This window comes from Mobula hypostoma, chromosome 7, assembly GCF_963921235.1.
Source record: "Mobula hypostoma chromosome 7, sMobHyp1.1, whole genome shotgun sequence".
NCBI lineage: Eukaryota > Metazoa > Chordata > Chondrichthyes > Myliobatiformes > Myliobatidae > Mobula > Mobula hypostoma.
Window position 1 is genome coordinate 56051024 of NC_086103.1, and position 25236 is coordinate 56076259.

A 25236-nucleotide genomic window follows, 5' to 3' on the forward strand; every position below is an offset into this window, starting at 1 on the left:
GAGGGCGGAGGGGGAAATATCTGGTAGATTTATCAAATTGGTTCTTACTGTAAACCCAGTTGAAATAAGGATCAGCTTTATTCACCATATAAATTCACATGTATTAGGAATTTGCTGTGGTGTGTTGGTGTGGCATGCAACAAAAAATCTACAGCATTCAACAATTATAAAGAGTTACATAAAAATCAAGATAGAAGAATGAATATGGAATAAGATGTGCAAAAATACCAGCATGTATTTATAAAATCAGGGGAACGTCGACTCAGACCATGAGAGGCCTGCGTCGGGCATTTTCATGCCTTACAAGGCACAGATTGGAAGTCTGTGTGGGACACCACTCCTCGCACAGACACTAGAGTAATGTGTGATTAAGTGCCTTGCTCAAGGACACAAACACACTGCCACAGCTGAGGCTCGAACTAGCGACCTTCAGATCACTAGACGAACGCCTTAACCACTTGGCCACGTGGTTAAGTCAACCGCATTATAATAAGTAGGTTAAAGAGTTTACAGTGCGGTGACTGACTAGATTGGTCGATCAGACCTTTGCTGAGATTTAATTCTCTTCCCTGATCATTGTATTATTCTTACTCCATTTTAACATCTAGCATGCATCTACAGATGGATGTTTTCTGGCTTATTTTTCCTGCTTTGATGAATTGACACCACATTTGGTGCTCTCTGTCATGTTTCCATATTGTATGTGCAGGGTTATGGTGAATTTCACTTGCTTCATTTAGTGCTCTGCTATTGAACTCCTAGAGGCAAGTTGTAATGTCCTTTAGCCATTGTCTCTGTGGATAACATGCCTCTGCAGTTCAACGAAACATTGGACAGTGTATCCTTCTGAACAGCCATCAGAAGAGCATCCTAATTTACTGAATTTCTACTATGCTGTCAATAGTGAAGTATTTGCTGGTTTTAATTAAGCCATGATTTTAGTAAATATGATGCTTGTTCTGCAGTGATTGTAATAACCCATGTACTGTTTTCTTTACCTAGACCAATCGTACATGCCCTATCTGTCGAGCTGACGCTTCTGAAGTTCACCGAGATTTAGAGTAAAGCCATTTCCGCAGCACAATATTGAAGACGTTACCTAGGTGACGTGGGGGGAGCACAATGTTCACCCACGCATCCGTGTTACCTTAAGCCTTCCCCTTGAACAACAGCAATCTAGGATCTTATCTGGAGTCCTGTTACCTCTGTTTGCACCGTGCGATTTGATGACTTCAGCAAACACCTGGTATCTTCGCTTAGAAACAGTTATGGAGTTGTGTTGTACTAACATTGTGTTCCAAACTCCAAAGATTTTAACCTGCGTGTATTTTGATGTGTATTAACATTTTATAGTTTGTACGATCATTCCAAGTATTGACACGAAATTCGAGGGGTTGTGATTTCATCATATGCTCGAAAAGAAACAGTAGGTGGAAGACGATGGGGTACTCTGCCCGATAAACCCTCCAGCATACTGTACTGATGGAGCAAAGTAGGATGGTTGAGATGTATGTGCGCGCGCGTGTGTCTGTATGTTATCCGTATACTGTCTGAATGTACCTATCCATGTTTTCTTGGATTTGAACCATACACTGGTCTAGTTCTCCTGTGTGCCTTTGCACACACTATCCTAACCACTTCCAAAATATTTCCTGTATTGTTTGCATGAACAAAAGTGCGTGAATGTGTTTGAGTGAAAGACTAGAGGAGGGAAAATATTTAATGTGCACATATGCATGCGTGTCCAGCCAGCTTGGACTGGTGATGACTAGCTCTATCCAGCTGTGGGTGGGGGTGGGAATCTGTGCTCAGCTATTACTGCCATGCACTGTACTGCACACATACCTAAGCTCACAGCCTTTGTGGTGCAAAAATTATTCCAAGCAGCTAAATTATTTTAGGATTTGTGGTTGTTGATTGCTCTGTAGATGCCACCAATTGTTTACCAATGATTTATGTGGTGGGATAGTGGATTGTTTACTGTTTTAATTAGTCCTGACCTAAGGGATGGTGGACTCTGTAGGAGACCCATTGGCCAGGGGCCAGGGCCCTGTGTTCTGTGTTAGGAAGATTTTTGCTTTGGTACTTGCACAGTTACAGTTACCTCATTTTGCCATGTATGTATTTGAAATTTGCTAATATATATATAGGAAATGGTTCTGATGCTAAACATTTTGTGTTTTCATCCCATTTGAATCATATTGTTGTAGCATTTAACATAACTAGTTATAATGTATTATACATCTGTAAACCAAATTGTTTCAGAGACAAAATTTTTAACAGATTTGTACTTTTTTTATGAAAGTTGCTAGTTATGCTTTACCAGGTAGTGCAATCATTTTTTATTGTTGTGGCTGATTTGAGAGGGTTGTTCACTAATAAATGTATGATGTATACCAATATAAACATGTTTCATGGCTTAATTTCATTTTGCAACTTGAGAATTTACAATTGATGCCTTGCCTGCAGGAAAGTAAGTTGGTTCAAGCTGTTGATTGACAGCATAAAGCTGAGTCGTGGGCATATTACTACAATGTCCTGTGCATATACAGTATGAAAGAACTCTTTACTTCCTCTTCTGTTTAGATTATAAGTAGTTATCCATCATCTATACCATTTGCACATTGGCTGCCATAGTTGCTGCAGTACAACAGTGACAGCATTTAATTTTCATTTATATTTTTCTATTTCGATTGCTTTTAGTCATTTAGCCATTCCCCAAGGTCTTCAAACACGCTCATTAAATGTGTGTGCATTTGAACAATGATCCAGCTTAATCCAGTTTTGATTGATGCCTGTAGACTTCAAGAGCATTTTTCAAAGATGTTTTGAGAACATTGTTGAATGTTTTCCTCAGACAGAGTTCAGAGGAGGTTCTTGAAAGCTCCCAAGCAAAATAATACAATTATCCCTCCTTGCTCCTGGGAATGTTTTGCCCATGACCACTCAATGTGGAGAAGCAGCATTCAGGATGGCATTGAAAGCCTCATTCATACATCTACACCCACAGAAGTCCACCATAAGCAGTGGAAGGAGCACACCAATTCCCAAACTATTCGCCTGCCTGGCCTCTGGGGTAACATCTGCTCCAGCGAGTGGAAGAGTCTGCAGAGGCCACATTAGCATCAGAATTCTTCTCACAGGTCCCATGAAAGTGGCACATAGGCCAGTCAGAAGCATTGGCAGGAGTGGTGAGAGCATATGGTAAGTGCTTGCAGACTGCATTGGTACATTAACAACCCAGTTGTCACTTGGTAAGATGACTGTTTTGTTAATCTGGTTTAACCATATTCTGGCATGATTGCTTTTTATGTTTCAGTCAAAATATGCCCAAATACTTTTAAGTCCTTGGTTGATTTTTAGTGGCTGAGCTGAAAAACATTTGTGATTTTCTTTGATCTTTGTACTGATGCAATACTAGAAATCGTTACAGTATTCCTCAACAACACCATTTCCTATCATGAATAGATGTATAAAAGTCCCACTGTGAAAATGATAAATTTCCACATTTAGAGCAACACACACAAAACACTGGAGGAACTCAGCAGGCCAAACAGCATCTATAGAAACAGTCGACATTTCGGGCTGAGACACTTCATCAGGACAAGGAGCATGGCTGATATAGAGAAACCGGATAAAATACTTATCCAGTTATGTACAATTCTGACTGTCACATTACTAGGAGATGGGCAGTGAGGAGATTGACCAAGATGATGTCTGGAGTTGAGTGCCTTCATTGTAAGTAAAGATTGGATAGTCTGCATGTGCTTTCTTTGATGAAGGGTCTTGGCCCGAAACGTCGACTGTTTACTCTTTCTCATAGACACTGTCTGGCCCGCTGAGTTCCTCCAGCATTTTGTGTGTGTTGCTTTGGATTTGTGGCATCTGCAGATTTTTTTGTGTTTGTAAATTTCCACATTTAAGCAAGATTAATTTATCGATGAATTGTCACCATTCTTCACCTAAGACTTGGAGATGTGTCCATGGATCTCTTTATCCGTTGTCCTCTCCCGTAACCCAACCCTTAAATTAGTACCAAAAAAATTGAAATGGCCAATGGGGGCCTGAAATCCACAAAAGTGAATAATTGTCATAAAAATAAACACTCAAAACACTCTGAACCAACTTACTATAAATGAGTAAAGCTTTATTTGCCGAAGTGATTTAACAAATATTTAAATGACCTTGTGCAGATGTCGACAGTTTCTGAGGAAACCCTGACAGAACCCCAGTGGACGTGATGCATTTACTTCTAAACCACCCTGTTGTTACTGAAAGGAAAATTTTTATGATTGAAAGAATTTTTTTGTCAATTAGGATTTAATAACGAATAATGACTTAGAACTACTAATTTTACTTTCAGGACATCTATTTGCTTCAACTGTGTTTTATCATGTTCCTATTTTCTCTGCACAATTGCTTCCATCCATCACATCAGCCGTAGTATTTCAAATGCTGAATCAATGCTGAATTATGTAATTGTGCCCTGCCTTGTTTTTGTAGTGTGATATCATCATTTTATTTAAATGATGCACTTTACCAGAACCCTGAACTTTACTACCTGAGCCAATATTTGCAATTAATCTTAAAAATATTTTAATCACTACTGTTCTAGTATTTGGACTCAGTCACAGAATAGCAATGGGCTCTTGAACTAATTGAGTCCACACTTCAATACTTGCCATTCAACATACATGAATGCCAGAGAATACAGCCAAACAAAACAGCGTTACCCTGGGGCCAAGTTGCAAAACACAGTACCAACTGTCACACACAGCACAAAGCACACGTAGCACATACAAGAAAGCAAGCACACGTAAGGTACCCAAATAAGTAGTCCAGATCCTGAGTCCATGAATGCTGCAGAAATCTGCAGTCGACCACAATACAGGATGTCTCTGGCCGAGCGAACACTGGGGGCAGCATGGACTCCAGCCTTAACGCCACGCCACACTGCCCCAGATTACTCCTTTAGTAGTCTAGCTGTTCTCATTCCAGTGCCTGCTCTCCATTGCTGTTCAAGTTCTTCCAAGTACTTAGCCAATTCTATACCGAGTGCCACACATAAATCTGCCCCTACTCCTAGCCCTAGCAGTGTAATCCAGATCCTAAACATTAATTGCATAAAAAGTGTTTTCAAGTGTCACTTTTGTTTCTTTCACCAGTCATCTTTGTTCTATTGTAACACATGGAAAATGATGGAGGGAATACAAAGTGTACCAAGACAAATACAAATCACTATTCATTAGCCTGGCTTTTTAAGTGAGGTTGTAAGTTTGACATTGTTTCTGTCTGTTCCATTAATGATACAAGTCTCATTATCAACAAAGCAATATTATTTGAAAAATACTGAAAAACTGTTTAAAACAAACTAATAAATGTCACCAACAATCATATTTTAAGTACTTCTGAATAATGTCTTGCATTAAAACTCCATGCTCAGATAGTTGGAATGGCATTGACTTTCCCTGCAGGAGGATTTGAACACAAGAGTAAAGACGTCATTCCACAATAGTACAAGGTCATGGTGAGACTATACCTGGAATATTATGTGCAAGTCTGGTCTCCCTACCCAAGAAAATACAATTGCAATAGCTTAAGGAGACATTAAGCAAACTGGGCCTGTGTTCCTTTGAGTTTAGAAGAATGAGAATGTGTCATTGAAACACAATGCATTTTTAGAGGGCTTGGTAGAGCAGATGCAGGGTGGATATTTCCTCTGGTTTGGATTGCTCAAACTTGGGGGGGGGTGGGTCACAGTTTTAAAATAAGGGATAAGGCACATATGATAGAAAGTAATGACTGTAGGAATTCTTCACCCAAGAGGACTCATTATACAGTATAGTATTAAAGGAATCAAGGGGTAAGAAATTAATGCTCCTTTGGTAAAAGATCAACCATGGTTTTAATTGAAAGGTGGAGCAAGGAGGAGGAGGCAAATGGGCACTTCATCTTCTGTTTCCTATCTTTCTTTTAATACTTTAGGAAAAATAGAAACACTGAGGACTTCGGCTGACTTGATGTAGAGGCATAAACAAGCTGCTGATCCAGATCAAAGTAGGATGGTCATCACAAACAGGAGAAAGTCTGCTGATGCTGGAAATCCAAGCAACACACACACAAAATGCTGGAGAAACTCATCAGGCCAGGCAGCATTTATGGAAAAGAGTAAACAGTCGATATTTCGGGCTGAGACCCTTCATCATGATGGAGTGGATATGTGTGGCACAGTTGTATGACAGTAACATTGTATGATTCAGCCATGGGCTGTGGCCATGTAAGAAGATGGCTATGTAATGGGGGCTAGCAGCTTTGAGCTTTCCAAATTTTAACCAGATAAATGCTTAACTTGCCTGAACCTGGATGCAAGCAGAATTAGCAAGAGCAGCTAAACTTGTGCATGAATAGATTTAGGTTAGTTATATGGAGCAAGTATTGGGGTTTCAGTGCTATCAGCAGCTCCAGGCCAGCATGTTGGATGCCCCTGTTTTATTCAATGTTCCTTCTCAATTCATCTGACTTTGAAATTAGTTACACTTGACTATTAGAAATAAAAAGTAATGTTAAACATCACATTTAATATCCATACGTACATATTATTTCACACTTTCCAATAATGTGGGTGGAATAAAAAAATGTACCATTTTATCCAGATTATTATCTATTAGTCTAAAATGTTTGTTAATATTTGATCACCACTAAAGATTCAATAAACTTCAACTAAAGTTCATTTAACTTTTTCCTCTTTCAATATTTTTATTAGTTTCTACATATAAGAATACAGAGTACAAGATATATATTATAAATCAAAAAAAGATAAAATAATACCAAATACATTATATTAGAATTACACTTGTAATCACATTACCCTATATTCATGTAAATTAAATTAAATCATAATATTGAAATGTAATACTTTTATTACACAGAAAAAGAATCTAAACCCATTGCCAAGATCAAAGCTGTTTAGTAAAGAAAGAAAAAAGGAAAAAAAAATCCTTATCATAATGTGAAATATGTTATTAGCCACCATCTGTACTTTAACAGCAAGTCAAAAGTTTTGAAAATAGTTCAAAAATGGTCCCATCATTTAACTTTTTAAGGACTTAAATGTTACTTGTTCTAACAACATTAAGACAAAGATAATTTGGAAATAATGAGTTGACTTTCAGAGGACAGATCTGACTAACTTTGATTGGATCAAAATTAATACTGATTATATTTATATAGGATTTTCATAATGTCAACACAGTCAAATAATATTTTATAGCCAGTAATCCTTTTTAAGTGTAGTCACTGTTACTGAAAATAAAACCAGATGGCAAATGATTAATAGGAACTATTTGCTGCATTATGCCAATCAGTAGCATTAGGGCAATACCACTCAGATGAAACTTTAAAATTAGATATTATTTACTGCATGTTTAAATTTAGATGTTTTGAGAAAAAGATCTCCAGTTTGCTGCCTCTGCCAAACAATTTCAAATGCTACTGAAGCTTTTAAGTTAGTTTGCAAGCTTTTTTCCAAAACATTTGTTCCCTAAATACATCAAGAAATAAATCCTTAAATACAGCAACAATACTATCGATGTGAAAATCAAATTGAACCTAATTAATTTGATGATATCAACAAAGCTTTGATAAAGAAAAATACTCCTATTTACAAAATGAACAATGTAAAAATACTGTATCCCCCCCTACCACCCCACCCCCCGAGTCCCAAAGTGAATAATTGAAACATAAGTTTGAACTCCACACAATTATTTTGGAATCTTAATTTTCAAAAATAAAAGGATTTGCATTTATCATGTTTGTTCCTTGTTTAAATATTGGCTGGCATAAAATTTCACCAAGTGCCAATGACATGGATACAAATTTGTTTAATTCCAGACTAATTTCTTACTGAATTTAAAAGTTTCTTAATTATTTTAGAAATTAAAGAATTCCAATTATAAAATTCCGTGGTAAATGTAGCACTTAAGTACTTCAAAAAATTTTGCAAATCTCTCTTAATTGTTATGTTAACATTTTAAATACACGAATACACAAAATAAGTACTATATCATTCAATCTTGATTCACTCATATCCAAGTAACAAACCAGACCAGAATTTTAGAAAGATCTGCCTCCAAAACTCAGTCAAACATCTTTAAATAGGTCAGAACAGGGGCTATATTTCATTAGGAGTTTGAGGAAATTTGGTTTGTCACTTAACAGACTTGAAAAATTCAACAGATGTACCGTGGAAAGCATTCTAACAGGCTGCATCACTGTCTGGTATGGGGGTGAAGTTACAGAAAGTTGTAAAATTAGTCAGTTCAATCATGGGTACTAGCCTCTGTAGTATCCAAGACATCTTCAAGGAGCGGTGCCTCAGAAAGGCGATGTCCATTATTAAGGACCCTTATCAACCAAGACATGGCTTCTTCTCATTGCTACCATCAGGAAGGAGGTACAGAAGCCTGAAGGCACACACTCAGCAATTCAGGAACAGCATCTTCCCCTCTGCCATCTGATTTCTAAGTGAATATTGAACCCGTGAACACCACCTCACTTTTTCTTTGTTTTTGCACTATTCTAACCTTAACTATCCAGTATACGTGCATACACTCCTTGTAATCGATTGATTTGTTTTCTATATTTATCATGTATTGCATTGTACTGCTGCTGCTAAGTTAACAAATTTCATGACAAATGCCGGTGATTTTGAACACCATGGGGCTTCTCCACCCTGTCTAGAGTGTTCTATCATTCTTGATGCCGAACTCCAGCTCAATTGCCTGTAAAATACCAAAGGTCTGGTTGGGTTTAGACTCTGTTATTTCCTGTGGCTCCATCTCCATCATGTGGATCTTCCAACAGTTTACAAGGAAAGGTTGGAGCTAGTGTGAGAAAATGATACAAATGGATCCCACTTGTATAATGCAGCAGTGAATGTTTCTTCAAAAAGTCAGAGACCATTATTCAAGGTAATATGGCATTTTATTCAAGAAATTAATAGGAACAGGGATAGGCTACTCAATATGATCACAGCTGACCTGCTTAAAATCTAATCTCATAATCTGTTCTTTCCCAAAGTAACCTCAATACTCTGATCACTCAAAGTGTATCCACTTCCTCTTTAAATAACCTCTAATGATCTTGCCTCCACAACCCATTCGAGTTTGAAAATTGTAGAGATTCACCTCCCTTTGAGAGGAATACATTTCCCTCACTTTCTCCTAATTCCCAGCAGGGTCAGGCCCTTTCCAGCTGGGTGGAAGATCTAGTTCTGATGAAGTTGTCAGTTCTTTTCATCTATTGTACTGATGAAATAGACTGTATAGATTGTACATCTATTATACATCTTTGTACTTACTGTGCATACTCTTGGTGCTTGAGCTCTATTGAAATGCCAGCTAAATCTTCCATGTGGGGACTAATCCAATAATTTGCTCCAAAATGCCCCAGTATTCCATTATTTAACCAGAATGCTCCAGCATCACATGCTAGATTATCTCTCAGAATGCAGTGCAAGTCTCAAGATGAAATAAACACTAAAGCAGAAAAATTAAAGGGCTGTTTCAAAGATAGCATGTTTATTTTCTTCTTGTTTTTAATTTTGTCTCAGGAACAGTCATTGTAATCAGAGGTAACATCTCTCAGGTGATTTTCCATTACTGATATGTTTAACAGATAATCCCTCATTTCTATGGATGGAGAGTGCAAAGACGCAAAATGGGATAAGAAATCAAAAAAATCATGACTTTTACACTTACATGCAGATTACACTGAGGTTATGGACTAGAATCTATTTCAGTAAATATAGTTTATATGATACAGATTCAAGTGATTTGAAAGTATATACAATGTAACAACTGGATACAAACACTGGTGAAATTTGGAAGTTTAGAATGTAGAGAATACCACAGCTGTAAGTGAGGGGAGCTACAATCCAAACCCAGTTTGCTGGGTGCTTATTGATTGATGGTCAGTACTGGTGATTAATAAAATTAAGAAATTTTATGATTAAGTAGGCAGGCCAATGGATAGGTTTTGGATGAAAGGGACCAATGTTCAGTATGGGAGCATTGCTCCTTCTATATAAAAATGATTATGTAGAAGAGGTATAATTTCAAAGGCTGTAGATGAAATAAAACTTAAATACAGTAAACCATGAGAAAACTGGTTTTTGAGCAACTGATCGACTAACTGAATAGCAAGTTCAGTTCAATGTAAAGTGTGAAATTGATATCGTAGAAAGTGTGTTAAAATGAAACATTACCAAATGGTGTAACTTTAAAGGATGTATGAGAATGATGCCATGAGGTACTTGTGTACCAAGCTGACATCATCTTCAGAAATTCTTGCAAGTGGTGGTGGAAGAGTTTAGGTGCTAGACACGAGCTAAGAATTGGGAGTAGTTTGTGCCTGCTTTTGTTGAAACAGATTAAGCATAGAAACAATTAATTTCTGGCAGAATTTGTCCCTCAAGAAATTAAAGCAAGCCTTCCACACAGTTCTGTATTTTTCCACCATCACTAATGCCACAATGGCATCTTACAACTTTGGTAACGACCAACTTGTTCCAGCATTTGAACAGTGGCCAATCAGAGATCGGGATTCATTTTCAAGGGCAAATTAAAATAAGGTAGGAGCAAACAGACTGGCCTTTGTTGGAGTGGACAGTGTTAGAATGGAGATTTTGAAGCTTTAGCTCTTTGAGGTTTCAGCAAGGAGATGCTTGAGTGAAAGAAGGCGAAAAGCTGTAGGTAGATTTTTTTTCCCAGTTTATTGTTTCCTTCTTTATAATTGCCAGGATATTTAAATTCTCCTCTTGCAGGATATGGGAAGGCAGGGAGACCTCCAGTGTCCCTGACGACTTCACCTGCAAGTGCATCCAGCTGCAACTTATAACACTCCACGTTAATGAATTGGAGCTGCAACTGGGTGAACTCCGAATCTTTCAGAGGCTGAGGGTATGATATAGAGAGGTAGTTACACCCAAGGTGCAGGACACAGGAAACTGGGTGACAGTCAGTGGGGTAAAAGGGTTTAAGGAGCCAGAGCAGAGTATCCCTGTGGCCATCCGCCTTAACAATTGGTATACAATTTTGGATGCTATTGGGGGATGACCTAGCAGAGGAAAGTCACCATGGTCAGGTCTCTGGCACTGAGTCTGGTTCTGTGGCTCAGAAGGGAAGAGGGAAGAAGAGGTGCACTATGGTGATAGGGGATTCATTAGTTAGGGGAACAGAAAGGAGGTTTTGTGGATGAGAATGAGATTCCCAGATTGAATGCTGCCTCCCGGATGCTAATGTCTGGGATATCTTGGATAGACTCCGCAGCATTCTTAAGTGGGAGGATGAGCAGCCGGAGGTCATGATCCATATAGGTACCTTCAACATAGGTAGGAAGAGGGACAAGGTTCTGCAAAGTGAGTTCAGGAAGTTAGGTGCTAAGTTAAAGGACAGGTCCTCCAGGGTTGTGATCTCAGGATTGCTACCTGTGCCATTTGCTCATGAGGCCAGAAATAGGAAGATCATGCAATTTAACCAGTGGCTAATGAGTCTGTGGGTATGGCCACAAGGCAGCAAAGGTTTAAAATCAGAGTTTTCCCTCTCCAAGGCAGGCTGCCATCCAAGGCTGATGAGCCCCACCTGCCCAAAGCAACTGGTTTTGAGGCGCCACTGGTCCACCTTTGCCCCTTTTCTTGTCAGTAGAAACAGTTCCACCGTGCCTAATAGCTAAGCCACACATGAAGGCCAAGAGTTGGACTTAGTTGTCAGAGGCTGTTAGAGCCGCACACCATTTGGAGCACTTTCTAGGTAGTAGGAGCTTATCCCCACTACCAACCCCAGCTATGACAACTTTAGGAACCTTGTCGACTACGAGCTGGATATCGTTCATGAATCCACATACCTGGGCTGCACGATCTCAGATAACCAGTCACTCGAAAGCAAGATCAACAAGCGTATCAGAAAAGCAGCCACAACCTTCTCAAGGTTGACTAAGAGTCTGGACCAACAACAGACTCACCATGAACAGCAGTCCAGGTATACACAACCCGTGTGCTGAGCACCTTGCTCTGCGCCAGCGAAACTTGGACCCTGTGCACAAAACAAGAGCAGTGACTCAATGCTTTCCATGTGTACGCATACTTGGTATCAACTGGGAAGACAAGGTTACCAACAACACAGTGCTTGAGAGAGCAAACACAACCTCCATCTTCACCTTCTTCAAACAGAGGCGTATGCGCTGACTAGGAAATGTCTTGCGCATGGCAGATGGGCGCATACTGAAGCACCTTCTCTTTGGGGAGCTGGAGACTGGAAAGTGGCCAACAGGAAGACCCCAGCTGTGCTACAAGGACACCTGCAAGTGCGAACTCAAGGCCCTCGGTATTAGCACCAACACGTGACAGTCATTCGCCTCAGATGGGTGTGCCTGGAAGCAGGACGTGAAAAAATGTCTCTTGAGCTATGACCACTCTAATGTAGCAAGCAGAGGAAAGGAGAGCCCACTGAAAGCTCAGTGCCCAAGCTGCCTCAATGTTCTGATGCACACAGTGTGACAAGGACTGTCACTTCCACATTGGACTCCACAGTCACAGCAGACGCTGCTTTACCCAGACCACCAGAGGTGCAAACTCACGTTCCCCTGGGATCAACAACTGCCTAATGAGTTTGTGTAGGAGGGAGGGCTTCAGATTTTTGGCTCATTGGGTTCTCTTCCAGGGAAGTTGGGACAGAAGAAACAGTTTGCACCTAAACTGGAGGTGAGGGGGACTAATAGCCTCACGGAAACATTCGCTAATATTGCACAAAAGTGGGGGGGGCGTTAAATTAGAGGTACAAGAAGATGGAAACCAGAGTCACAGGACAGATAGCGGAGTGGTTGTGGAGACAGACATCAGGCAAAGTCAGGGATTAAGAGTGAGCATAGTGGAACTAATATTCCAATGCAAGAAGTATAGTTGGAAAGGCAGAGGAGCTGAGGGCATGGATCAGCACATGGAATTATGATAATGTAGCCATCAGTGACACTTGGTTGCAGGAGGAGCAAGACTGGCAGCTCATTATTCTAGGGTTTCAAATAGTGGGAGAGATTGGGCGGCGGTGGGGTGGATTATTACCAGTTAGGGAAAATGCCATGGCAGATCTCAGTAAGGACATACTGGAGAACTCAAATAACAAGGCTTTATGAGTGAAACTGGAGAATAAGAAAGGTATTTCCATGTTATCTAGGCTATATTATAGACCACCTAACACTCCATGGGATTTAGAGGAACAAATCTGTAGAGTGATCACAGACTGCTGCAAGAAACATAAGGTTGTGATAATAGGTAATTTTTAACTTTCCGCATTTTGAAAGGGTTTCCCATACTGTAAAAGAACTAGATGGGATGGAGTTTGTCAAATATGTTCAGAAAAGTTTCCTTAATCAGTGCATATTAGTCCCAATATGAGAGTATTAGGGAATGAGACAGGGTAGGTGACAGAAGTTTGTGTAGGGGAACATATTGCATCTGATGATCATAATGCCATTAGTTTCAAGGTCATTTTGGAAAAGAATAGGTCTGGTCCTTGGATTGAGATTCTAAATTGGAAAAAGGCCAACTTTGATCGTATTAGAAAGGATTAGGCAAGTGTGGATTGGGATAGGCTTTTTTTCTGGCGAAGGTGTACCTTGTAAGTGGAAGGCCTTCAAAATTGAAACTTTGAGGGTACAAAGCTTGTATGTGCCTGTCAGAATAAAAGGCAAGGATAACAGGTTTAGGGAACCTTGGTTTTTGAGAGATGGTGAGGGCCTGGTTAAGAAAAAAAGGAGATACATAGCAGATACAGACAGGTAGGAACAAATGAGGTACTTGAGGAGTCTGAGAAATGCAAGAGAGCATTTAAAAAAGAAAGCAGGAGGGCTAAAAGGAGCTTGCTCTAGCAGACAAGGTGGAAGAATCTTAAGGGCTTCTACATATGTGAAAAGCAAAAGGATTGCAAGGGACAAAATTAGACCTCTGGAAAATCAGAATAATAATCTATGCATGGAGCCAAAAGAGGTGAGGGAGACCTTAAATGGATTTTTTGCATCTATATATATTTAGGAGACTGAGAAGAAGTCTATCAAATTGAGGCAAAGCAGCAGTGAGGTCATGGGCCTTATACAGATTACAGCGGAGGGGGTAAATTGAGGCAAATCAGGGTAGACAAAGGGACTAACAAGGTGTTCCCTCAGACCTTGTGGGAGGCAAATGTAGAAATTTCCGGGGCATTAGCAGAGACATTTAAATCATCCTCAGCAACAAGTGAAGTACCAGATGACTGGAGGATAGCTAATATTGTTTCACTGTTTAAGAAAGGCTAGAACAATAAACACGGACATGATAGGCCGGTGAGCCTGACATCAATAATGGGGAAGTCATTGGAAGGTATTCTAAGGGACGAACTATATGAACATTTGGATAGACAGGGACTGGTTAGGGATAGTCAACATTGCTTTGTGCATGTCCAACTAATCTTACAGAATATTTTGAGGAAGTTACTTGAAACACTGATGAAGGCACGATGGTGGATGTTGTCTACATGGATTTGGCAAGGCATTTTACAAGGTCCCACATGGGAGGTTGGTCAAGAAGGTTCAGTCACTTGGCATTCAAGATGAGGTAGTAAGTTGGATTAGACATTAGCTTTGTGGAAGAAGCCAGGTAGTGGTAGTAGGTGATTACCTCTCTAACTGGAGGCCTATGATTAGTGCAGAGCCTTAGGGTTAGGTGCTAGGTCTGTTGCTGTCATCTGTATCAATGATCTGGATAATAATGTGGTTAACTAGATCAGCAAACTGCAAATGATATCAAGATTGGGGTTGTACTGGACAGCGAGGAAGACTATCAAAGCTTGTAGTGGGATCTGGATCAGTTAGAAAAAAAATAGGCTGAAAAAATGGCAAATGGAATTTGATGCAGGCATGTGTGAGATGTTGCATTTTGGGAGGACCAACCAGAGTAGGTAAGGCACTGAGGAATATGGTAAAACAAAAGGATCTGGGAATACAAGTCCATATTTCGTTGAAAGAGGCATCACAAGTACAGAGGGTCGTAAAGAAAGCTTTTGTCACATTTGTCTTCATTGATCAAAGTATTGGGCACAGGAATTGGTGTGTTGTGTTCAAGTTGTATTAAGGTGTTGATGATGCCTAATTTGGAATGTCATGTGCAGTTTTGATCACCTACCCACAAGAAAGATGGAAGATTGAAAGAGCATAGAGAAAATTTATAAAGAATGGTGCAGGGACTGGAGGACTGAGTTATAAGATTGAATAGGTTAGAATGCTATTCCCTTGCACATGAAAGATTGCAGGGAGATTTCAGAGGTATACAAAATTATGAGTATAGATACAGTAACCTCAGGCTTTTTCCAGAGGTTGGATGAGACTACAACTAGAGATCATGTGTTAAGGGTTAAAAAAAAAATAAATGTTTAAGGGGAACATGAGGGAAAATTTCTGCACTCAGAATGTGGTGAAAGTGTGGAATGAACTGCCAGCAGAAGTGGTGAATGTGACTTTGATTTCAATGTTGAGAAGTTTGGATGGGATGCGAAGGACAATAAAAACAGGAGGAAGACATGCCCACCCACAGAAAGGGTTTTCCCATAGTCTTAAGAGGTACATCAATGTATACATATACTTGGGTTTTCACAAGTAATACACTGGGAGACCTCTGGTTGCATGCTTGTTTCTGGACATAGGTTGATTCTGAACTTCCTTCTCATGGGGCCATTCCTTGTATTGACAAGTAGTAGTAGTACAATTGCTTGTCTGTTATTAATTTAGGCAGATTGTGTTTGTCTATTATTGTAACTTAAATGAAGATCAGACCACATATTAAGAGTAATTACTTGTAATGCAGAAAACAAGGTAATTGCAAAGGGTTCAAACTTTTCCTTGCAACTGTAAATACTTCTAATACAGCAGTTCCCAAACTGGTATCCATGGATTCTCAGTTAACAGTAGGGGTCTATGCCATTAAAAAGGTTGGGAACACCTGTTCTAATGGCTCCTGCTGTGCAGAATTTTATGCACTAGTTCTCCTTTACTTGCCTCCAAAAGGACTACTACCTTGTCGTAGAGTTTGGAGCCTTGCATGACTCAATGACCCAGAGAGCTATGTTGGCTGGAGTCAGGGCCATGTGCTTTGGCTCTTGCACCCAGCCAAAGAGGTCAAAGGATAGAGGCCAGACTAAGAGCACTCCACCGGTTCTCCAGGGCTAACAACTATGACATTGTTACGAGAAGAGTAATGAACAATCCTTCTATACAGACAGAGATAGAGGACCTTCAATGCTGCCCTAAACACCATCAGCATAATGGGTACAGTATTTTGTTTTGTTCTTGTCTCCTTTACTGGGTTAGAGGTGGGATGCTTTAATTCCTTAGTAGCAGCTATAAACTGGGGTTGCTGCTGGCCCTTCACAAGTCAATGATTTAGCTGTATAGTAAAATGCAAGCAAGGTACTCTTGGAATGGAGGAAGCTGGTATTTCTGATTATAGCATGTGTCTAAGTGTAAACAAACCTAATGACACATCAATGCCTTTATGACAGAGTTCATGGTTTTGTTGGCGGGGAAACCATTTGTTGCACAATGCCCATGTCAAGGTCAAAATTCAACAGAAGCATTAATTAACAGCATGGGCCTTGGTAATCAGAAGCACAAAGTATTAAAGCAAGTTAGTTATCTAAACCTTTAGAAAGCATTGGCTTTAGATTCTGCTACAGTTCTATTAATGCTGGACTGGACATTTGTCTAAAACAGTGCCACTGGCCCTTTCACCAGAGGAATGATGGATTTAAAGGTCTGACCAAACTGTCCCTCAATCAAAATAAATATCTGATCATTGCTTTATTGATCACGTGAGCTTGCTGTGCACAAATCAGCTGCCACATTTGTCTACAAGTGACTACAATTCAAAAAGTATTTCATTCACTGAACTTCTTTGAAAATATAAATGTCTTTGTATTATCTAAAACATTTTCCTTTGAAACTTCAGTAATTCTAATCACAGTTTCATTATCAACTTCATTATTGCATTTCCTCTACAAGAAATCTCTATTTAATTTTTTGTCAAATAAATGGACAAGTGAATTTTAACAAAAATTTAACATGCTATACATAATCAATGTGGGTCTGATATTACAAACCAGAAATAAGCCATTCTTAGTTGGCTAAAATAAATTCAAAATTTCCTAGCTTCATAAATAATTGATAATTTTTTTTTGCAGTTGAAATAGATACAACGCTCCTCTTTGAATTAGCAAAACTGACATTCATACTTTTAGACAACTGCCATAAAGCACACATAAACAAATTATAGTATTTTAAGTCCTTAAAAAAATCACCAATGTAACTAACACACATAAAAATTGCAAAAAGTACAGTCCACGTTTCGGGCCGAGACCCTTTGTCAGGACTAACTGAAAGAAGAGATAGTAAGAGATTTGAAAGTGGGAAGGGGAGATCCGAAATGATAGAAGGCAGGAGGAGGAAGGGATGGAGCTAAGAGCTGGAACGTTGATTGACAAAAGGGATACAAGAGGATCATGGGATGGGAGGCCTATGGAGAAAGAAAAGGGGGAAGGGAGCCCAGAGGTTGGGCAAGGAGTATAGTGAGAGAGACAGAGGGAGAAAAAGGAGAGAGAAAAAATATATATAATAATAATAATAAATAAATAACACATGGGGTACCAAGGGGAAGTGGGGCATTAATGGAAGTTAGAGAAGTCAATGTTCATGCCATCAGGTTGGAGGCTACCCAGACGGAATATAAGGTGCTGTTCCTCCAACCTGAGTGTGGCTTCACTCAGGTTGGCCAATGCAACTAAATTAGTTAATAATTTAAAAAATCACAGTCGAAACCTTGGATTTCTTTTAAAAAGGTGAAAATATTTTAAACAGTTTAATAGCTCAGCTAATAAGAGAACATTGAGCCAAATAAGGGGTCATTAAATTAACTTATCTTAGCAAATGCATACTATATACTTTACTGCAAGTACAATGAGGGATTCTGCTGGGAACTAATTGTAAAAGTTTTAGTTTTGAATACACGCATGTTGACCTTGCTTCACCAGATGCAAGTAATGATTTAAAAAAGTGTTGCAAAGTTACATGATATAGAAACAGGCCTTTCGATCAACCAATTTCTACATCAATTCCACTTGCCTGGATGAATTCCATCTTTCCATACCTGTCCAGATGCATTTTAAATAGTGTTACTGTTCCTCCCTTTGTGACCATATCTGGCAGATTATTGCAGGTATGAACTACTATGCAAAAAAAACCCCATTTCCCTTAAACCTGCTCTCTCACACCTCAAACCCATGCCCTCTGTTTTGACGCCCCCACCATAGGAAACAGGCTCTGCCTATCTACTCAATATTCCTCACATATACACACACACACACACATATATGCCTCTATCATGGAAACACTCAGCTTTCTTTGCTCCAGTTCATCCAATCTCTCCTTACAACTCCAGCCACACATCTAGAAAATATCTTGAGAATCTCTTCTGCACACCATCTAGCTTAATCACATCTTTCCTATATTGAGGTGACCAGAACAGTACATAATTCTCCAAGTGCAGCTTGTCCATTTTGTGTAACTGTACTGTAACACAATGCCCCAACTTCTGTACTTAATGCCTCAGCTGATGAAGGGAAGCATGCCATATGCTTTCCTCACCACCATATAACCTGTTGTCAAAGCTACAAGAGACTTATTGATAAAAATAGCCTTGATCACACAACTTTTGGAAACCTTAGATAGATGATACAGCCCTGCCTCTAGCTTTGGAGTCCATTAACATTGTCAAAGAAAAATGAAACTAATTACTTCAAAATCAAAAACAAAACAATTATAATGTAGTTCATTTATAACTTTTCTTACCCCAAACTTCCCAGCCCAGTATCAGGATGTCAAAACCCCTGCTCCATTACTAGATTTCAAAGGAAGCCCTGTAGCAGAATATAGCCAGTGAAGGAAGTTGAAGGAAATACTGATGGACCAAGGCCAACAAGATTGCAACCTACATATTCAAACATAAATCCCTAAACTTGATGGCTTTTACACTGAGAAAATCAGCAACTCAGCAAAACTTATATTATATCAGCAAAAATGCTTTCTACGTTATATACAGTAGAGAAGTAATCAGTGAAAGCATAAACATCTAAATAAATCAACTGCAAGTATTCATAATACACTTTGGACTAAATTCCTAGTCGCAGATTTTAATTATACTAGATTGTAGAGAATTCCTCTCTATCAAGACCTGCTGACTGGCAACCCAATCTGTGTCCTCTGAGAGGAGGACCCCCACAAAAGCTACGATGAATCTAAGGGAAAGATACCCCCAGGGGTGCCCGAGAGGGGTGGGGGAGGATGAGCACCCCAGTCAGACAGACACAACGGCATCAGACCCAGGCAATGAACAAATAACTGAGGAAGCAGCATGCACATGGCAAAATCTGCAAGAACTATCACGGCTTGAAGATCCACCAAGTGAGGATGAAGTGTCTGGCGGGAGCAGGAGCAGCACAACACGCAGGTGTCCACTCTGGTGAGATGAAGGAGGTGCCAAGCCTGGAGTCACCCCAGAGTGCCCAGAACCTCCAAGTGTTGCAAACTAATCTCTCTAACATCAAATCTAACAAGAGGTGGATTAAACAGCCTGCAGCTAACATGACTTCACTGGGGAAGTAGTTTGATGAAGATGTCAACCAAATTCTAGAGGCAACGGCAAAAGGAGGGGTCAATAGGAAGCTACAAGCCATGACAACAATCACTGTCCCAGTGAGGTTGGTTGTAGGGGATTCGCAGCCCGTTCCTTAGTTACAGCCTTCAGCAATTTGGGCATCGAGGAAGAGAGAAAGAGGAGAGCCATCCGCAGTACCACTGATGCAGCAGAGAGGGCCTCAAGATGGCTGTGGCTCAAAAGAAGGGAGCCATGGAGTCATAAGTAGCTAGCCATCTGGACACAAGCTGGGGTCTGATCAGCCCCGGCTGGGTCACCTGGAGGAGGGTGTATGATGTTGAAAGACCCAAAACACCCAATGATTCCAGAAACATCACTGAAGATGTGTCCAGAGCATCAGTAGATGTATGTACACAGCATTTGCTCCAGTGTTCTTTGCGTTACTCTGGAGTTCCAGCATCTGCAGTGTGTTACAGATTTTAATCCTGCCAGCCTGTATCTCTCTAAATAACCAACAATTCTCCCAGTATAAATTACCAATTACATGGATGTCGAAGATGGGAGAAAATACCTGGTATAATATCCAACATGTTATGCCTCTAACATTCAAATAGGCTTCTGGTGGACATTCACCCACTATATTATTGTCCTTGTAGCAGTGACCTTAATCAGCCTTCCAGTACACATATCAATTGTTATTATTTACAAAGACATTCCAGTTACAAAAATACTCACCTTTATAACCCTTCACAAACAGAATGTCCTGAAGTACATTAGTCAGTGAGCAACTTAAGTCTAGTTAGTAACATTGCCATAAAATATGGCAGCCCACAATAATATCCCACAAATAGAGCTGAGGTATTGAACGCTTAATTAATTTAGCAAGGCCAAAAATTATTCCTCTTAATATTAATAGGAAAACCTCCCAACTTCTCTTTAAACCTCTCCCACATGAGAAGTGAAGTTGGTATTGTGTACATATCATGTCAAAAGTCTGCATCTCTCAGATGGTGCTTCGGGCTGTCAAAAACAATTATTTCAGTATTTCTGAATATAAATGCCAATGGAGATACTAGAGACCAATTTTGTGTAAATAGGTTCATCAGTGAATCAGACATTTTAAGCCTAAAATAAAGTGCCATGAATGAAATTCTAACAGAAGGTGGCACATAAATAAATATCTTAGCTATTGTGAATGTACTGAACCAAATTATAAACTTAAAACACAAGAATCTTAAATTACAAATTACTCACACATTCCTCAAGATATTATTATTTTGTATTCATTCAACTTCAATAAGTTACAAGACAGGGGTCAAGGATCTGAATTTACAGCAATATACACAGAAAATTCAATTTCAGATTGAGCATGGAAACTTATTTTCAGAATTCCATTTCAGATGCACTATCACTCAATGCCCTATTCTTGTTCTATCTTTTGAATCATGGTTTGAAAATGGTAATTTCCAAGTGAACAGAAAACAGTAGCAGGTTTTGGCATTAGTTTGCATTTAGCCTACTTAATTCTCATTACCTATCACAAATCTATTCACAGTCTGAACAGAAGCAAGTGGTTCAAAAACTTGTTCTCTTCAGAGTGACAGAGAAATTAATTTCAACATTTGCAAAGAAAAGCCATGAAATGTAGGAAGGTTATCCTCTGGCAAATTAACAAGAATAATTGGTTATGTCATTAGAAGAAAATCACTTCCAAAATGGCTTTAAAAATTAATTTTTAATGTTGAGCACTCGATGAATTTGGCGCTTTAAAAATAAAAGTCTGAGAAACATCAAACTTCAAAAGAAAAACAAATGTGGTCCTTTAAAGAACGTTTGCTTCATTTTTCTCAAATAAGACCATCGGGAATATATTTTCTTACATTTTTACAAAATTATTACAATAATAATCTACATGAGCATTAAAATATCCAAGAAAAAATAATTGCATATTAGTAGACTGATGGGAATACTTCTGCTAAGGGAAAGATTCTTATATCATTCAATCCTAAAACATCAATGCTTGTTTCATTGTAGTTTGCCCCAACTCAAATTTAGAACTTTACACCAACTGCATCAAATTGGGAGCCAACATCCTCAGAAGCACTGGACAAAACACAAAGATAGGCATCCAAAGTTATTAAGTTGCAAAATTTTGTGGTAAAATATCTATGATACAAAATAACTTATTCTGTTTGGAAGACATTTGCTCCATATATCCAAATTCCTAATCTATTCAGGCTATGCAATAAGCCTCATACATAAACATTAATGGAGAAGTTTCTTTTTGCAGCTATAATCTGCAGATCCTCATTTGTATAATTATATACAAAACAGATCGCAATTTTTTTTGCAGATCATTAGCCAATGTGAAACCCAACAACTTGGTCCACATCTACGGAATGTAACGTCAAATACATGGAAAATTCAGTAATTGGTGACACAAAGTACATATTACTGAAATTATTGTCCATAATGCCAGACAGGTTTTCTAAAATTAAATACAAAAATGAATCAAGATTGTAGTTCCTTCAGTCTAAAGCACTGAAGGAACTTAAAACCAATACTAATCTTTTTCAAACCAACTTGTATGAGAGCCTATATTGCATCTGGAAATGCTGACTGCTTTGGATATCAGACACAAAAGTGATGCTGAATGGTATTATAGATCTATATATTAAAAAAAAATCAAGGTCAGCTTGGCTTTAAACAGAACAAAGATCCTAAATCTGAACATTACTGCTTAATAATTGTAAGCAAACTTAAACTGAACACATTTACATTTACAACACAGAATAAAACTTGGGCATCTAATCTTGGAGTAGTGTATATATAGACACTCCAGAAAAATCAAACTTATATTCACAATTCATAAAAAATTTCTAAGTATGTGTATTAAGGAAAAAACAGCTACAAGCACTTATCTAGAGTATGGACTGACTAAAAAGAGGAATATCTCAATGGTATCGCTTCATTATAATTAAATGAGCCAATATATTATTAAGGCCGATAGTTGTTTAGGTGGTAAAATAATTTCATTATTGGTTACCACCAAATATCCATTCAAGATCAAGAGAGAAGTCATATTGCATTTTGTTGGAACAGCAGAACAAATAACATGCAAATGATTAAGATGCTATTGAGTGAATGAAGTGCAATAATCCTAAACAATATTCCTAATTAAACAGTATTGAAGAAACAGTACATTTACTTGATGCATTGCAGCAAACTGATAAGGAGGAGGCCTTTGAACACATGGTTTAAAAGTGGGGTGGGGGGGGCAGGGAAGGTGGCATGCTCCACTGAAAAACGTTAACTTTACTTGGTCCTATTCTCATAGGAGGCTATAAATATGCATTTTTCTAATAAGATAAAAACATAGCACTATAAATAAGTGCAACAAATCCAGCAGGAAAAGCTGATATGAATTTGATGCAACAATATCTGTACATGAAAGTACAGTAGTGGAGAATGACCAAGAACAAGCAAACACTGACAGGAAGCTCAGAAGGAACAAGTGGTGAAGACAATATAGACTTTTAATGCTCATTAAACCTGCCTAATTAGCGCACTGTGAACAGCTATCAGTTGTAATTAAGTTACAGTAAATGGTTTAAAAACAAATCTATGCATACAAAAATGATTCAACACAATAAAATTCTAAAACAGTTTTAATTTAAACTGTTGGAATAAATTACACCTCGAGGACGACAAGGCTGCTCAGGTATTAAACATGGAGCAAGCTCTAGTTACCACAGGCACTATAGGCTGACAAACTACTTACTGAGGCTTCACCATAGCAAAGGCCATGGTAATAAGAACTTAAACCAATTCAGCTTCCAATAATTCAATAACAGCCAACCCTCCTTTGGTCTATTTTTTCATCTTTTTTTTTAATAGAAATACAACATAAATATAAGTGGGGGCGGGGGAAACAAAACCAGCAGAAAGGTGTTAGGACCTTCCAATGGTGGAGAAATGGGTTCATTTATTTTTTTTAAATCTTCTGATGGAAAACTGCTCAATGTTTCAGCTTTTTTGTTTAAAAGTAGAATATTGATGGACAGTGCAGTTCATCCCAGGAAATGTCGAGCAACCTAGCTGCATAGATCTTTGTCAATGTGTGCAGCAGAAACTTGGCTCGTTTGTGAAAAAGTCTCTGCAATCCTTTATACTGTGCAGCTATTGAAACTTATCCCATTACCAGTATCTGATTCAATCATCAGTAAGATCTTGAACAAACAAGACTTCACAGCGGCTTAATCCTGCCTGCTGCAGAGTGGGGGGATTCGGCTCCTTCTCTGTGGGCAAGCAAGGAAGCACTCTACGTGGAAAGTTAGCAACTATCTGAAATTTTTCTGGAGTTTCTTTCAAGGAAAACAAAAAGTCATATATTACCTAGAATGAAAGAACAGCATATTAATTTCTAGGAAAAAATATTATAACTTAAAGAAATGCAACAGCCCTTTTCTCCCTTAGATTTCCCCATTCTTAACACAGATTCAATGAATCATAGGTTACTATAAAAGGGCATTTCTGTAAGTCTGGTCATTCACCAATACCTTTCCAAAGTGCCCGCTATTCACTAGTTCCACTGTCATGAGTTCCACACAAGCCTAATCTTATCCTCCATAACATCCACATAGGTCTATTTCAAGAAGACATTGCAAATAGAAATGAAGAGCAGAAACCCTGACAGCTTTCTCAAGTTTGCCAAGGCCATGTGCAATGTGAATACCACAAGTACAAAATGAGATTATTAGCAGAAAGCAGGGAAACTGACGACCAGTTCAGTTAACTAAATGGGCAAACTCATGCACTAAGCAGGGATCAAATTTTACGGACACAAAAATGGTAATGATCTTTGCCACTTCTACATACTGGTGCACATCTTCTAAAGCTTTGATTATCGAGTTTCAACAAATGGCATTATTAATGGAACTTTCAATATTAGCATGTAATTGTGAGAAAATGCTAAACATAGAAAAAGGAATGTTTAAACTAACAAAGGACTTCAAAAGACCTAGTTGCAAACTATTCGTATCTAAACTGGGAGAACTGAAGGGAAACGAGGAAATCTGCAAATGCTGGAATTTCAAGCAACACACATCAAAGTTGCTGGTGAACGCAGCAGGCCAGGCAGCATCTATAGGAAGAGGTACAGTTGACGTTTCGGGCCGAGACCCTTCGTCAGAACAAAGAGTCTCGGCCAAAACATCAACTGTACCTCTTCCTATAGATGCTGCCTGGCCTGCTGGGTTCACCAGTAATTTTTATGTGTCAACCGAAAGGAAGAAATGTTGCAGAACAACAATGCCAAACAATTTTCCAATATTGCTCTTGTAACTGCCAAAAAGATCTGTTGCAATACAATAACCAGTATCACATTTTAATGCTTTGACAAACAAGTAAATGCAACTTCATATTTTTAAAGTTTCCAAAACACACTTCTGTTGGAGTGCTAATAAATGAAGCTGTAAAATGTTGTGTGTTATTACATTTTAAACCTGTTA

The 25236-nt window shown here is 38.8% G+C and overlaps 2 protein-coding genes across 8 annotated transcripts in view; one reads left to right on the forward strand and one right to left on the reverse strand.

Annotated features, from left to right (window-relative positions):
* rnf44 (ring finger protein 44) overlaps positions 1-2394 on the forward strand; it is a 161110-nt gene extending 158716 nt beyond the window's left edge. For all 7 annotated transcript variants that reach the window (XM_063053448.1, XM_063053451.1, XM_063053450.1 and 4 more), the window contains one exon: positions 1003-2394. In XM_063053448.1, the coding sequence (XP_062909518.1) occupies positions 1003-1065 (63 nt within the window). In that variant the 3' untranslated portion in view covers positions 1066-2394. The remainder of the gene's footprint in view (positions 1-1002) is intronic.
* Positions 2395-6859: 4465 nt separating this feature from the next.
* faf2 (Fas associated factor family member 2) overlaps positions 6860-25236 on the reverse strand; it is a 48048-nt gene continuing 29671 nt past the window's right edge. Inside the window, exon 12 of the mRNA XM_063053456.1 lies at positions 6860-24121. Coding sequence (XP_062909526.1) covers positions 23939-24121 — 183 coding nt within the window. The 3' untranslated portion in view covers positions 6860-23938. The remainder of the gene's footprint in view (positions 24122-25236) is intronic.